Source organism: Anopheles merus, chromosome 3L (genome assembly GCF_017562075.2).
Source record: "Anopheles merus strain MAF chromosome 3L, AmerM5.1, whole genome shotgun sequence".
Taxonomy (NCBI): domain Eukaryota; kingdom Metazoa; phylum Arthropoda; class Insecta; order Diptera; family Culicidae; genus Anopheles; species Anopheles merus.
The window spans coordinates 13,416,371-13,431,925 of record NC_054085.1 but is presented as its reverse complement, the minus strand read 5'-3'; the positions used below and the strand labels follow the sequence as shown (position 1 = coordinate 13,431,925).

Sequence of the window (15,555 nt, the reverse complement as noted above, 5' to 3'; positions counted from 1 at the left end):
TGGGCGGCGCGCACAAACGTAGTAAAATCTGCGTATTATATTGCCCAGCAAACCGTGCAGTTCGTTGTGTCATTGATTTCTGCCATCATTAAATGACCATTTATTTTCTGCAAAGCTTAAACGGTTGCACAACTAACTAGTGATTAATCGGCAGAGAAGAGTTTTAATTTTGCCGGTCTTTGACACACTGTTAGTGCAGGTTTTATTATTCGACCAACACTCAATTGATCTAGGAGCACCAAACATTGGACCAGTGTGTGCTAGAATGCGACCTCACATGATGTGCATGTTCGTATTATTTAGTGCATGGTGGGTTATAGCAATTGAAATGATGGTAAGACTCTGCTGCATCCATAGTATAATCCAATACGTTATCACAATAAATAACCTCCCTTGTCGTCGTCCAACAGCTGTATCCAATCATTACCCATTACGATTTCAGAGGCAATGACAAGTACATCAATTCATCGATCGTCGTCATCGGCGCCAATCCATTGAACAAATCATTTATACTGGAGTTCTTTGTGTTACGTACAATAAGAGATGCAAAGGTACGCTTCCCTGTAGCAGCATCGTACATAGTAAGTCACCCTCACATCTGATTCTCCGATTGCAGATCGTTCTGACCCTGTCCGTGAGAGCATTCGACGGTGTGGGAAAGACCGCACTCTTTACCCGGTTCGTCGACGGTTGCGAATTCATACGGCGCCCGAACAGTGATCGGCTGATCAAAGCGTTTTATGAGGAAATTACAAAACATAGTAGAATAAAACGCTGCCCGTACTATCCAGGTGACTCAATCATGTTAAACATCACGCCGTACTCACTCGCCATGCCAAGCTTCGTGCCGGAGACGGACTGTTTTTTCGATGTCAAAACCTTCACGAATGCACGCACGGAACTCATCTTCGAAACGCACTGGCACAGTACCATGACCCGGCGCGAAAATGTAAGGAAGGTGCTGAGCAAAGCGCATAATGTGAAAACGAGATGAATGATTTCAAAAGTCGCAAACACGTGACTGTCAATAAAGCCTCCTGTATGGAGAGGAATGGAATGTAGGTAGCTTAACCGTTTATGACGACTCTGACATCCTAAAAGATCCATTACAATATATTCCTCAGGCTTAGTAAAGACATGAAAAAAGATCATGTTCTATTCAAGCCCGATCTATACTTTGCAAGTACACAGATCTAGAAACAATGTTTTTGTTTCGACCTCACTGTCACAGTGTTAAATACCAATCGTATTCGATTTCTGATACTCTCACAGGAGGATCTTGACCTCGCTGGTACAGGAAAGATTCATATATTTCTGCATTACTTCAACAACTTTTTGTGCATAAACCAACAGGTTTTGGTGAAAATGAGCAACTTCAATTGCTCTGCTCATGAGCGTATTAAATAACCTAGACATACTAGATTTTTAATCATCATTTTGAACTCAACTTAACCTACCTAAAAGGGGTAATTAAAGCGAGAAAAACTGTACAATAATTTTACCACTTATAGCGCATTTTTCAGTATTCGATTCGCATTCAGCCGATTCAGTTGCGTTCCAATTCAGTTGAACCTGTACAAACAAAAGCGATGCGACCATACTACATTTGTATGATTGCACTGGTTGGTACTTGGTGGGTTACGGCTTTCGTTAGATTTGACAAAAGGGTAATAGCATACACCGTGCCCAACATATCATATACTTCACAATCCTGTCTGTGTTAACCGTACACGTAGGTTTACCCGATCGTCACATACTACGACATCAAAGGCAACGGAAAGTACGTTAACGCATGGATCGATGTGCTGGGCGAACATGTGACGAATAAAACATATGTAATACAGTTCAAAATATTGCATGTGATAAGGGACGTTAAGGTGCGGGCTGTTCCTTGCACCACCATAAAAGGCGATCCGACGTTCACTCGCGTTTATTTCTTTCAGATGGTACTAAGCTTCGGTGTACCGGGGCTTGCCGGATTGGGAAACAATGTGCTGTTAACGCGAAGTATAGATGGGTGCGAGTTCCTTCGGCGTCCAGCGAGCGATCGGTTTGTGAAAATAATTTACGACGAAATTAAGCAGCACAGCAAAATACCTCGCTGTCCGTACAAGCTTGGGGACAGCATCGTGATGAACTTCACGCCGCACGCTATGACCATGCCCAGCCTGATCCCCGAGTCGGAATGCTATTTTGAAATGAAGTCCTTCACAAAGGCTAACACGGAGCTGGTGTTTGAAACGCGCTGGCAGGGTACGTTGAAAATGCACGAGTCTACGCGAAAAGGGATTGAAATCGGATCGGGTTAACAGGTTAAAAGAAAGGTAGCACAATCAGTAACTTTCAAAAACTTGACTGTTGATATTAATGTGAGTTGCAAAGGCAGAATTCCTGAGCATGGATAGGTACAACCCTCTGGATAGTTGTCAACTGATATTGTTAAAACTAAAACCACCAACCAAATGTCGCTTGAAACGAGTTAAATTTATAGTGGATTTTTTTCTTCTGAACTTCGTTTATCTGATCCTCACAGAAATAAATATATCCGATACAATCTAAGTAATCAGTCTATCATTTATGAGCTTTCAATTCACTCAGCTATCAGCCCAGACTAGTCACTAGACAATATGACTGTTTCAAGTAAGTGCAACCAATACAACCAACCGTTTATAATAGCAATGCTTATTTTAAATGAATGCTTTAATTGAACAAATATCAACAGTTGCCTTTTACGGAGCGCTGAAAATAACACAGGACGTGCTTATCTAATTATGACGTACGTCAAAACAAAGCGATTTGAATGTACTTACATAGAAAGTAATATGTGTTCTATTCTTGGACGTTTAATATTAAGCAAACCATGTTCATGTTCATGTAAGTAAACGATCGATATCTCGCATGGATAAATAAAAGACGATCAATTGCACCTTACACTAAGTAATTTAAAAAACAAACTCCAGTTCATTTATGGCAATTAAAAATTCATTTTACTCAATGCTAATGTTTTGCTCGCTGGTATACTGAGAGTTGGGCCAAACCATAACTTTTTTTTATTTATTACCAGTAATCTTCCGGAATGAAACTCATGTGTTTCAGTGCTATTTTCATTACATTCATCATATGGTGGGTGTCCACCGTTCCATGCGAATCCAAGGTAATCCTAGAGCTTACACGGAAGACCGGAATTATTATAATTTGCTATCTTTCGTTTCCGCCTAAGCAGGTTGTACCCATTTTTTCATACCATGAGATTTTATCCAACGAAAAATATGTGAACGCAACGATCGTGGAAGTGGGAGATGATGCGCTGAGCAAGTCCTACTTGGTATATTTCGACATACTGCATGTGGTAAAAAACTTGAATGTAATGTTTGTTCGTAGTTTGTATATTGGAGAATCCACAGTATCGAAATGTTCGTTTTGTCATTCCTTTCCAGACCCTGTTCTCCTACTCCGTACGTGCGCTGAATGGTGCAATCAAGACCAAGATTCTGTCCCGGTGGGTCGATGGCTGCGAGATCGTGCGACGGCCACCGACCGATCGAATGGTGCGTTTGTTTTATGACGTTATCGCTAATTCAAGCAAACTGATCTACTGCCCGTACCAGCCGGGATATAAGGCAATGCTAAATGTAACGCCATCGACCTGGCACATACCAAATGTGATGCCGGAAAGTGATTTCATGTTCGAGAGCAAATCCTACGTAAAAGAGCGCACCGTGCTGGTGCTACAATCGCGCTGGTACGGTAGTTTTGCTAGAGCAAGTATTGATAAAGCAAAGGATAAAGGTTTATAGTTTTTTTTATGCAAACTTAAATGTAAACCATTGCTTACTATCGATCATTTTGAAATATACACATTGCAGAGCTTTATTATTTGCATTCACTTTTACATGGTGTGTACAGGGTGGCAACGTAGAAATGATACACTTTGTTTTTGTAATAAAATTGACGCCAGGTTTGATTTCTCTTAGGAATCGATTTTAATAGCTTCTATTGGTACTAAACCTGCATTTTACTTAATTTATTTCAAATCTTTCACCGTTACACTTGATAACCGCCCGTAGGCGCTATTGGAAATCGTTGCAGGCCGCACGCACAACTTCATCCGGCATCTCGTCCCATATCTTTAACAACCGTTTCATGAATCCGTCCAAATGCAAATGTTTGACGTCGCCCAACTTTCCAAGCATGTATCCCCATATGTTGAAGTCCAACGGGTTCAAATCTGGAGACGACGCAGGCCATTCCGATGCACTGATAAAACTTGGCAAATGCTCCTTGCACCACTTCTGAACGATCGAAGCCTTATGGGCTGGAGCTGAATCCTGTTGGAAGCAAAAGCTGTCGTTGCCAAAAAGCTTCTTAGCGTATGGTACGTGTTCTAAATAGTACTCCTTGTTGATCTTCACGCCTTTGTCGATAAACAATAACGGAAACTTCCCTTTGGCCGAGATAGCTCCCCATACCATCACAAGCTGACGCATTTTGATACCGTTCGACTGTGCTTTTATCGGATGTTATATCCCGAATACATGCTCCATAAATACCATCATTCGGCTTATTCTAGGTTTCCTCCAGAGTGAACAGTTTTTCGTCCGAAAAGATGATGTTGTGGCTTGCGTGCGTCTTCAGCAACAAGCAAGATCTGGTCACCCTTTCGGTAATATTATTGCTGGTTAAGCCGTGAATTTTAAAGAGCTTTTTAAAAGCTCTGTAACCAAGGTCCTTTTTCAGAATACTTTGCATGGCAAAGTGACTCATGTTCATTTCACGCGCCATTTTTCTTCCCGAGCGAGCAGGATTTCGCCGCACTCGTTCCTTTACCGCTTTGATCACCGCGCTTTGATCCTAACACTCCGTTTTTTGCCCGGTTTCTTCTTTGGAACAACCGTGCATGTCTCCTCGTATCGCTTGATGGTCCGGTAGACGAATAATCGACTTAAATTGAGATAAGACAGTTTCTGCCTAATCTGTATGTTCGCAAGCAAGATTTTTATTTGTTCGCTTCTTGAATCCATTATAATATCTGAGAAAACTGAAATGAATACTAAGTGTAAGTTTTTCACGATAAATAGTAAACAAATTAAGCTGTCAAAATGTGCCCATGAGTTTGACACACAGTGACAAAAAACACAATACAGGGGCACTCGAATAGGTGTATCACTTTTACAATGCCAACCTGTAGTTGTTGCTTAAAACGAATACTAGAGGTTTGTGATAGCCGGTCTCATGGTACAGTCGTCAACTCGTACGACTTAACAACATGCCCGTCATGGGTTCAAGCCCCAAATAGACCGTGCCGCCATACGTAGGACTGACTATCCTGCTATGGGGGGAAATCAATAAGTCACTGAAAGCCAACCCCAAAAGTGTGTTGGCAGGCCTTGACCGGCATCGGTTGTTGAGCCAAAGAAGAAGAAGAAGAGGTTTGTGATATATTTATCCCATTTCATCAGAGAATGCTGTCACCTTTTCTCAACAACGGAAACTCACTATTCTACAGATCAAACCTATGTACCACTTGTTACAGAAAGCTAAATGTGTTTGGTATGTTTTATCTGATACGAACAAGTATAAATCCGCTTTTTGGAAAAAAAGCTAGTGATCCATAACAGAGATTATAATATCACAGATCCACAATAATCGTTAATAACTCATCAATTCTTCGAACACAAATCCATCCATCAGTCTTTTTTATTTCATCCTGCATTTTGATTATCTATGCTTGCTTACTAAAATTTTACAATTTTACTCGTACTAAACTCGTATGTTATTTCCAGTAGTTCTGGTTAGTTGCAGCAACTGGGTAAGCCGGCAAACCATGAAGCCATACAGGATTTGGATTGTCTTAGCATTGTACACTTCTTGGATTGAATCTGTCCCAGCGCTGGACATGAAGGTAAGACCATATGTTGCATCCAAGAATTATGCATTCTAAGAACCCTTTTCCTTTGATTTGAAATATTCAACAGCTCATTCCAGTCATTGACCATAAAGAATTGCAATCGGATGGAAGGTTCCTGAATGCAACGCTCGTGGAGGTAGGCGATCACCTGTGGAACCGAACATATTTGGTGCATTTTGAAGCGCTGCGTGACATTAAGGAATTCAAGGTTTTGATTTTCCCCAAACATACCTACATCTTTCCGGAAAGGAATGTTTACCACAGTGTTTTATTCCTAGGCATTCTTTTCCTACTCGGTACGGGTATTCGATGGTGCAGTGCAGAAGGTGCTCCTTTCCCGGTGGGTCGATGGTTGCGAGCTATACAGGAAGCCGCCCACTGATCGAATGGTGAGATTGTTTTACGATCCCGTCATGAAGTACAGTAGGATAAGTTGCTGCCCTTACAAGCCGGGCGTTAGCATAATGGTAAACGTTACGCCGTCCGATTTTCCCATGCCGAGCTTCCTCCCCGAGAGTGAGTTTTTAGTCGAAGTTCGAGCATATACTAGAGCGCGCGCGGATCTTTTCTTCGAGACGCGCTGGTACGGTAGGCTGGTGCGAATGTTTAATGTTAACAAGAACATATAGAAAAACACTGCGACTTCCAACCGGACCAATAGTCACTACTGGTCATATATAGCCTGGGTGCACCTAACACCGTTTGAAATACACAACCAATAGGGAATGCTGCAATTTATGAGCCAAGATCTTTGAGGACGTTTATTTGGAAGATAATGTTCTGTAAGCGATGTTATTTGACCGTTGGTTGTTTCTAATTATATACGTTGGTACAGGAGTTTCATTTTACACATTTAATAGTAAGAAATAACAATAGCCTGGAGAGTTATTCCTTGGAGGCTTGTCGTGTTATTCCTTGGTATAGGTCTTACATAATCATTTGTCATATTAGCCATTTAACCATAAAGATCACTGAATTTCATGGACTTGTCAACAGTACGTTGCCCAGTATTGTTCTTGTTTACATAGCAATTAAATTGCCATTACTGTACAAATTGCATCTAAAATATTGAAAAAAAAACGTAATCTTATCAACTGCAGGTTGTTAATATTCGATCCTTTCTTTTTTGTATTCTTAGATCTAATGTCTTAAAATTAGAATAATAATTCTAATTAATGATAATTAGGTCTAATGTATGATAATGGTCTAATTTGAGACTACTGACAAAAAGATCTTCTTTTTACAGTTTTTTGCAAACACGTATACAAACTGAAACCACGTCTAAACTCTACTCATCATCGTTAGTATAGCTGTAGCTACTAGCTACACTGGAGCAAGCAGCAGACATGAAAGCCATTATCGTTTTGTTTATTCTAACCTTTCATGCAAGCTGTTTAAGGGCGCTAGACATGAGGGTATTATCTTATAATACAACAGAGCAAAACAGTTATTTCAATAAATCATTTATTTTATAATTATTACATAAGCTCATTCCTATTATCGACCATAAAGAATTGCAATCGGATGGAAGGTTCGTAAATGCATCGATCGTGGAGGTAGGCGATCGCCAGTGGAACCGAACATATTTGGTGCATTTTGAAGCGCTGCGTGACATTAAGGAATTCAAGGTTTTGATTTTCCCCAAACATACCTACATCTTTCCGGAAAGGAATGTTTACCACAGTGTTTTATTCCTAGGCATTCTTTTCCTACTCGGTACGGGCGTTCGATGGTGCAGTGCAGAAGGTGCTCCTTTCCCGGTGGGTCGATGGTTGCGAGGTATATAGGAAGCCGCCCACTGAACGAATAGTGAGATTGTTTTACGATCCCGTCATGAAGTACAGTAGGGTAAGTAGCTGTCCTTACAAGGCGGGCCAAACGATCATGCTGAATGTTACGCCGTCCATGCTGCCCGTTCCGAGCTTCGTCCCGGAGAGTGGATTTTTGATCGAAAATAAGGGATACGTTAAAGCGGGTGCGGATATTATCTACGAGACGCACTGGTACGGTAGGCTGGTGCGAATGTTTAATGTTGATAAGACGATATAAAAATATTGTAGCTATCAACCAACAGTTACTGTTAAAGGAACATAGCAAGGGCGCATTCAATCTGATTGAAATACACTTACAATATGATTTTCTAAGGTCAGAATCATCAAGAAATTTTATTTTATAGTATTCATTCTAGTAGCGGCTTAACGGCACGATTATATGCAGATTCTTTTTCGCAACCTTTATTCATTTACTCAATTTATGAACTAAATAATTTCTTTTCCATGTACTATTGTTTGTCTGATGCATGAAGTATAGATACATAGTCATTGTTTGCTATTGAGTGTTAACCTATATTCTACACATGTAAGAGGCACATCCCTACATCGTGTAAGGTACAAGGACAACTTGCATCTTTGGGCATATCTTGTAAAATTCTGTAATGAATATCGCAGCGTATTTTGCCAAAAAAAAACCTTAACTACATTGTACTGTTTTATTCATCATTTGCAATGACAACCACCGACCAATTCTCACTAGACGAAATTTTATGTCAAGCTATTACACATTTCATTATACCAACTGATGCGTTTGACCATTAACTGTCTATGAATACATACAACACATTGAATGTTTATCAGAACCTATTATTTTACAAAGCTTATTACAAGGTTCGCACAACCATGAAGGTTTGAATGCTGGTAAGCTTCTCGTTTTTTGTTCAACCATGACCATGCGCACCATAACTACATCCGAATAATTATAGTAGTAAACAAATCAGTTTTGTTTTCATCTGTTTTGAATTATGCTCGCAACGCGCTTATAACCGAGACACGAAGAACAAAAAATCAGTTTGTTGTTCGTTTTTGGTTGTTCTAGCAGTTTAAAGTATTCGATCAGTCTAACATGCAGCTTTACCAAGGATGCTTGTTTTTATTGTTTGGAGTATGGTGGATATCCTTCGTTACATCCGACATGAGGGTAAGATTATACATTCAAAGATGTTAGAGCATGCGATTTCAAACTAATTCAATTCCAACAACAGCTGTACCCAATCGTTACACATTATGATATCCAGGCCAATCAAAAATATGGAAACTGTTCCATCCAAGAACTGGGAGAGGTTGAATGGAACAAAACGTACGTTATTGAGCTTCAAATTTATCGAACATTACATGACTTGAAGGTACGTTTCTGACCCCTTATTGGCTCAACGGACGTCGCATCTACCTGACAGCTTTGCTACTGTTTTATATTTTTCCATAGGCATATTTTTCGCTTTCCGTTCGTGCACTGGACGGCCTGATAAAGAATTCGCTCCTATCGCGGTGGATCGATGGTTGCGAGTTTGTTCGCCAACCGTATAGGGAACGGTTGATGAAGACGTTTTACGACACGGTGCAGAAAAACAGCAAAATTCCTCGCTGCCCGCTTAAGCCGGGAGACATCATGATACTAAACATTACGCCGTCCGCTCTGCCCATCCCGGCCCTGATCCCAGAAACGGATTTCTTAATCGAAGCCAAAACGTACACCAGAGCACGCACGGAACTTATCCTGGAGACGCACTGGGAGGGTAGCTTGATGCGGCCGGAAAAAATTAAAAAAGGTGGCAGACGAAAGCAGCAGTAGTTGTTGAATTGCAATGCTTCAAAGTTCGATATACGTTGTTTGTCCATGTTTCGCATTTTGTTGCCGCGACCTCTAGCGGATTATGTTTGCAATGTTTCATTCACAACACTACGCACAACATTGTTATGTATAAGTGATAAATTCATGTTGTATTGACGAATATTTAGAAATTAACTTCCAATACGAGTAATGGGAATTGAATCAAACCACTAGCAATCGTTTTGTGTTCAATAAATCACAATGAAACTTATGACACTTGACCATACACCTTACCCTAGCACTTTTTTTTATTATTAGGAAGGTTGACATTCAGCTGATGGACTTTGTAAATAAAGTATTTTACTGGTGAAATGTGTCGGTAGCTTCCATAGAACGGATACAAAAAGCTTTCTTTCTAAGTTGGCGCTCAAGCTCTTCCGTTTCAGTATGTTTAACACTACAACAATAGTCTACATAACCATAATTAAGTCAATCAATAATCATCTTTACAAAAACGCGCAAGCAATTCAATTGACACGTCTTTCGCTGTCCAAATGTAATAAACTTATTGGAGGCAACATACTTCAATTTAAGCGTTTAAAATTAATTCCCTTTTATGTCATTCCTCTAGAACATGATGTAAAAATGATTGGTGGCGATTGAAATAGCACAGCTCTTTACGAGTTTATCGCGTCCACAATCTGTACATCTACAATAATTTATAATCGATTATTGTTTGGTTCTACCAACAGTACCGAAAAACAAAACAACACCGATGAAAAAACTGGTTTATAACCAAGAGATTGCACATAAAAGTGTCTAGCTACAAAAATATTTCGCTAAAAATACCTACCAACTATATTTATTTCAGATAAAAAAAGACAAATCAATACTAATAAGTATTAAGGGAATTGATCCATTCTATAAAAATGTCATCTTCTCTATATTGCTTGTTAGCAACCTTTACGTTGTGGTATGTTTGTCCTGTTACGTGCAACGTGAGTGGTGATCATCATACTCTAGACATACGACGATCGTTTCCCAGCTTTACTCAGACTTCTGTTGTTGTCCGTTTAGTCCTCACAGCTGTACCCCGTTATCGAATACTACGACATCAAAGGTAACGAGAAGTACGTAAATGCAACGATCCAAGCTATAGGTGAGCATGATCTAAATGTAACGTATCTGATGCAGTTTGAAGCCTACCGACCAGTCAACAGTATGAAGGTATGAACCATCACATTTTATTTGCCACTACTGCACCCCACCATTGTTTCGATTTACTTTATTTTATCAGACATTGTTCGTCTTCTACATCCGAGCGCTAGACGGTGCGGTCAAGAATGTACTCTTTTCTCGGTGGATCGACGGTTGTGCATTCCTCCGGCGCCCGAATAGCGATCTGTTGATTAAAATATGTTTCGACGTTATCAAAGAGTACAGCAAAGTACCTCGCTGTCCATACAAGCGTGGCGATACCATGGTGCTGAATATCACGCCATCCGCCTGGCCGATTCCAAGCGTTTTTCCAGCGACAGACTTTTTACTTGAAGTTAAAACATACATTAAGGTGGGAGTACTTCTGGCGTTTGAAACACGCTGGTTCGGTAGTCTTGTGAAAACCGAACATGTGAAAGAACGATGGTCTGCGACAAAAGGGAAGAATTGAAGCTGTGCATAATAATATCCCTTGCAAGTTACGATTGCTCGATTTTCACTACCCAGTTATGTGTCTGACAAGCCTATAAACATTACTTTTAGTTTACGCATACATGATCGTCAAGATTCCGATGAATTGATGAATACATTATAAAATACAAAGCTTTTACACAAAATAATAAACAATGCTTACTATCTGTTTTCAGTGGTGGTGAAGCGTCACAACAATTAAGCTAATAATGTGATCTGTGCCTATATTGCAAAGAGATATACGAAATACAGGGTTTCGAATCATATAAGCGAATAGTTCAATCACTTAGGGGAATGTTGCAAATCGGTAGGGGAATGTTGCAAGCAAGCTGTGGATGTTTGCAATCACTTAGGGGAGTTTTGCAATCGATTAGGGGAATGTTTCAATCGTACTGTGGAGCTGTCATCAGACTGTGGGTGCCGGTGTAAAAAGCTACAAATTGGTACCGATGATGTTTTTTTTTTAACATCGTTTGGAGTTGTTTTCGTGTGGGATTCTGCTGTACACATGATAAACTAAATAAATCCTGCTGCGGAGTCATAATTAAACATGATAAGTTAGTAAGATTGACGAAAATATTTTAAGGTATTTACAGCGGCACCCACAGTCTGATGACAGCTCCACAGTACGCTTGCAACATTCCCCTAATCGATTGCAAAACTCCCCTAAGTGATTGCAAACATCCACAGCTTGCTTGCAACATTCCCCTACCGATTTGCAACATTCCCCTAAGTCAGGAGTCTCCAAACTTTTCAGTTCGCGGGCCGCATTGCTTCACAATTAACCTTGTTGAGGGCCATTTTGACGCTACATTTAGAATGAGTGGAAGTTAAAATCTCGTTATAATAAGAAAATACTAATGAAATATGTCAAATTTTTTCAGCTTTCTTTTATTGAATCTTTCAGAAATAAAAAAAACAGTTCAGAAAGCTATTTAATTTAACCTTCACCCAGTCCTCGCGGGCCGCATTAAAGGCTCTTGAGGGCCGCATGCGGCCCGCGGGCCGTAGTTTGGAGACCCCTGCCCTAAGTGATTGAAGTATTCCCTTATATGATTCGAAACCCTGTAATAGAAACACTAATGGAATGCTCAGGTCGGGATAATTTCCCTGTAGTAGCTTTCATTGAACTGTTTGCTGCACTGGACTTATTGTCGTCATTATTTCCGTTCTAATGCCACCGGTCGCAAACGCAATTATTGTACAATGGGCGCACAGTTCTCGATGATTCTGGAATTTTTGCATGGCTAAAATCTGATCATTAAACTAAACTATTTTGCACCACTTCCCATCAAATAGACGTAGGATGCCGTCATATAAGGTACGCATATTTGTAGCGTTGGGAGCTTGTTGGATAACGTTTGTTTCATCCGAAAGGAAGGTAAGCAAAAATCATACTTAAATAAACTTAGCCACGCCAAATTGATGGATTTGTGTCTGCGTACCAACAGTTGCTGATCGTGATTACACACAAAGAAATCTTAGCGAATAAAATGTGGGTCAACTATTCGCTGGTTGAAACGGGCGGCCATGAAACCAATGTCACGTATCTAGCCTACCTAGAAGCAGTGCGCGAAATAAGAGACATGAAGGTACGCTTTGATTGATTTTATTTGCCAATTTCTAACAGCTATCGACGACACCAACCTAAACCATTTGCTCTTTCTTCTTCATTCTAGACCTACTTCACATACTCTGTGCGGGCATTCAACGGCGCGATACAGAATCCAATCATCTCTCGGTGGGCCGATCCGTGCGAGCTTATCAGACGACCTCCAAAGGAAAAACTGCTCAAAATGTACTACGATCCGCTCGTTAAGAACAGTCGAATAATTCGTTGCCCTTTCAAGCCCGGCGACAATATGCTGCTAAACATTACGCCGTCCATACTGCCCGTTCCGAATTTCATACCGGAGAATGATTTCTACATCGAAGCCACCACGTACACGAGGGCGCGCACGAAAATCATCTTCGAATCGCGCGTGTACGGAAGTTTGTTGAGGGTAAACGTGCATAATAAAAAGTCCTAATGGTGTACAATGAGTATCTGAAGTCACAATTGATGATCATGCTAAATGAGTACCTGTTTCACATATCCCTGTAGTGTGAGGAATTCTACTCGGTCTATACCGGTAATCTCTTGCACGTCCAATGAAATATAACTTTTCGAAACATTTTTCTCTTTATCCAAATCAATTTGATCGATATCATAAGATGAGTCATTTTGCCACAGAAAGACTCATCCGTTTTGTCTCATATATGCTTCAAAATTCAATTACCCTTACAATTCCCACTTTTGATTCTCCAAGCACTCAAAACGGAAAATAATTGATGTACACAGTACAATTATTACAACTCGCTTGAATTTCAGAATGTTCCAGAGCTGGAATAAATTCGAACAAGGTCATTCGAGCATTTCACCTACTCGAATGCGAAACAGCCAATCAGTACATCGACATTCTTCCATCATGAACGAGCAGTGTTGGGTTAGGATTTTAACGATGGTATTGCTTAATATCAGCCTATCCAATGGTTTTGTGACAGTGCGTAAAACATTAAATCGTACATTACGGTTTTCAATGATCTCCTTCTGGTGGGTTCATTTTTTTGCAGGTGGTGCCCATTATAAATAGAATGGATTGTAAATTCAACGCACGCGTAATTAACATGACCTGCACCTTAAACCAACCGAATAGCTTCATTAACCAAACTGTTACGATGGAAATGGAAATAATGCGCGAGGTTAAAGACGTGAAGGTGAGTTTTTATCGGAACACTTGGAATGCATAAGAAATTTTGTGGAGCATTCATTCTTTCTCTACAGCTGGCAGCGGCCTATTACGTCGTGTCAGAATCCGGTGACTCGTCTCGTCTCGTGCAGCGTACGGTCGACCTATGCTCCTACGTTAGGCACCCAAACAGGGATCGACTCGTTAAGGTGATCTTTGATAGATTGAAAGAAAAGGGTAACTATTTTGTGACTAAGTGCCCGATCCCGAGGAACGAAAAGTTCTACATACGTAACCTGCGACCCACGTCCGTTCAGATACCGGGCTTTATCCCCGAGAGTAGCTTTATTTTTGAAAACATCTATCAAATCGGTGCACTGTTTGAGCCGATCGTTGAAGTTCGCTACTACGGTAAGCTGGTACGCGTTTTGAACAAGGATCTTTAACGCGTTATGAACAAAGATCTTGTAGAGTAGCGTATGGTGTAGCATGTACGAAAGTGGTGAGTATCAAATACGTTAATGAAATAGGCAGAATTAACATGGTTTTTTTAATATATTCCAAAAATCGTCATATGCTGGATGACTCTCAGTATGTTACTTCAAATGCCACCGTTTGCAGCTAGACAACGATAATAAGTAGTAGTTTCGCTCATTGGTTCCTGTTGCTTAAATTCCTATTACAAGAACATTACCTCCCTCTGCAAGAAGATTAGCTGTGTGTTGCAGTTTTGTCCATCATGTATGTAACGATCAAAATGAATTGGGAATTATAATAAAAATTGCAGTAAAGGTATAATCTTGTCCTTTCTTCATCCTCTCATTTGACATATAGACTAGTGATGTGCTGTTTGGAGCGCACCCACGACTCCGATCCGACTCCGACTATTGTTAGTTTGATTCCGACTCCATGAAAATGGAACCAATAGATCCGCCATAGAGTCATTCAATAGATCCGCAATAGAGTCATTCGGAGTCGACCGGAGTCGTCCGGAGTCGTTCGGAGTCGTCCGGAGTAGCCGGAGTCGGAGTCGTCCTGCGAACTCCGAACGACTCCGAACGACTCCGGACGACTCCGACTCTGGGTGACTTCGGACGACTCCGAACGACTCCGACTCCGGGCGACTCCAACTCCGGGCCTTTTCGGACGATTCCGAACGACTCCGGATATTGCAGCGCGGACCTACCTTCCGGAGTCGATTCCGAATTTATCGGAGTCGGATCGATGTCGACTCCGGATTTTTGCCAACTTAACCCCGTAATATAGACTCCGTAATACATCCAGGCCACTAATAGACTTTATCAAGTCTTTTGTAGTTTCGTTTATCAATCGGTATCTAGGCTTATGCAACTACCACCAACGAAATAAATCTTAAAAGCAAATCATCAAGCACAATAAGCTACGCAACTTTTCCTATATCTCTGTAGATAATTTGTCTGGACTGCTTGCCAGAGATTGACTTTTTTAAGCAGATCAGAAACTTTTTCCCAAGGTACGACAATCTGGTGAATGTTTTTCGAGATCCAGCCTGGAAGTTAGTTAGGCCATGCTAGATCTCAGAAGCCGTTCAACTAACTTCCAACAATATCACACCAGTATGTGGCGTAAAGGGATCACGACATTGTC

General features: G+C 40.7%; 3 protein-coding genes across 4 annotated transcripts in view; 2 read left to right on the top strand and 1 right to left on the bottom strand.

Moving 5' to 3' along the window:
- LOC121600081 overlaps window positions 1-15,555 on the bottom strand; it is a 47,447-nt gene that overhangs the window by 19,719 nt on the left and 12,173 nt on the right. The window lies entirely within an intron of this gene.
- Window positions 173-1,056, top strand: LOC121600093. The gene is made up of 3 exons (XM_041928397.1): window positions 173-334; window positions 411-551; window positions 617-1,056. The coding sequence occupies exons 1-3, from the start codon at window positions 266-268 to the stop codon at window positions 992-994; spliced, it is 588 nt and encodes a 195-aa protein (XP_041784331.1). The 5' UTR covers window positions 173-265; the 3' UTR covers window positions 995-1,056.
- Window positions 1,548-2,491, top strand: LOC121600090. Of its 2 annotated transcripts, XM_041928395.1 has the most exons (3): window positions 1,548-1,667; window positions 1,737-1,877; window positions 1,944-2,491. In XM_041928395.1, exons 1-3 carry the CDS (start codon window positions 1,590-1,592, stop codon window positions 2,307-2,309), a joined length of 585 nt encoding a protein of 194 aa, XP_041784329.1. In that variant the 5' UTR covers window positions 1,548-1,589; the 3' UTR covers window positions 2,310-2,491. The 2 variants fall into 2 exon arrangements, with proteins under 2 accessions (XP_041784329.1, XP_041784328.1); XM_041928394.1 differs by having other exon boundaries at window positions 1,737-2,491.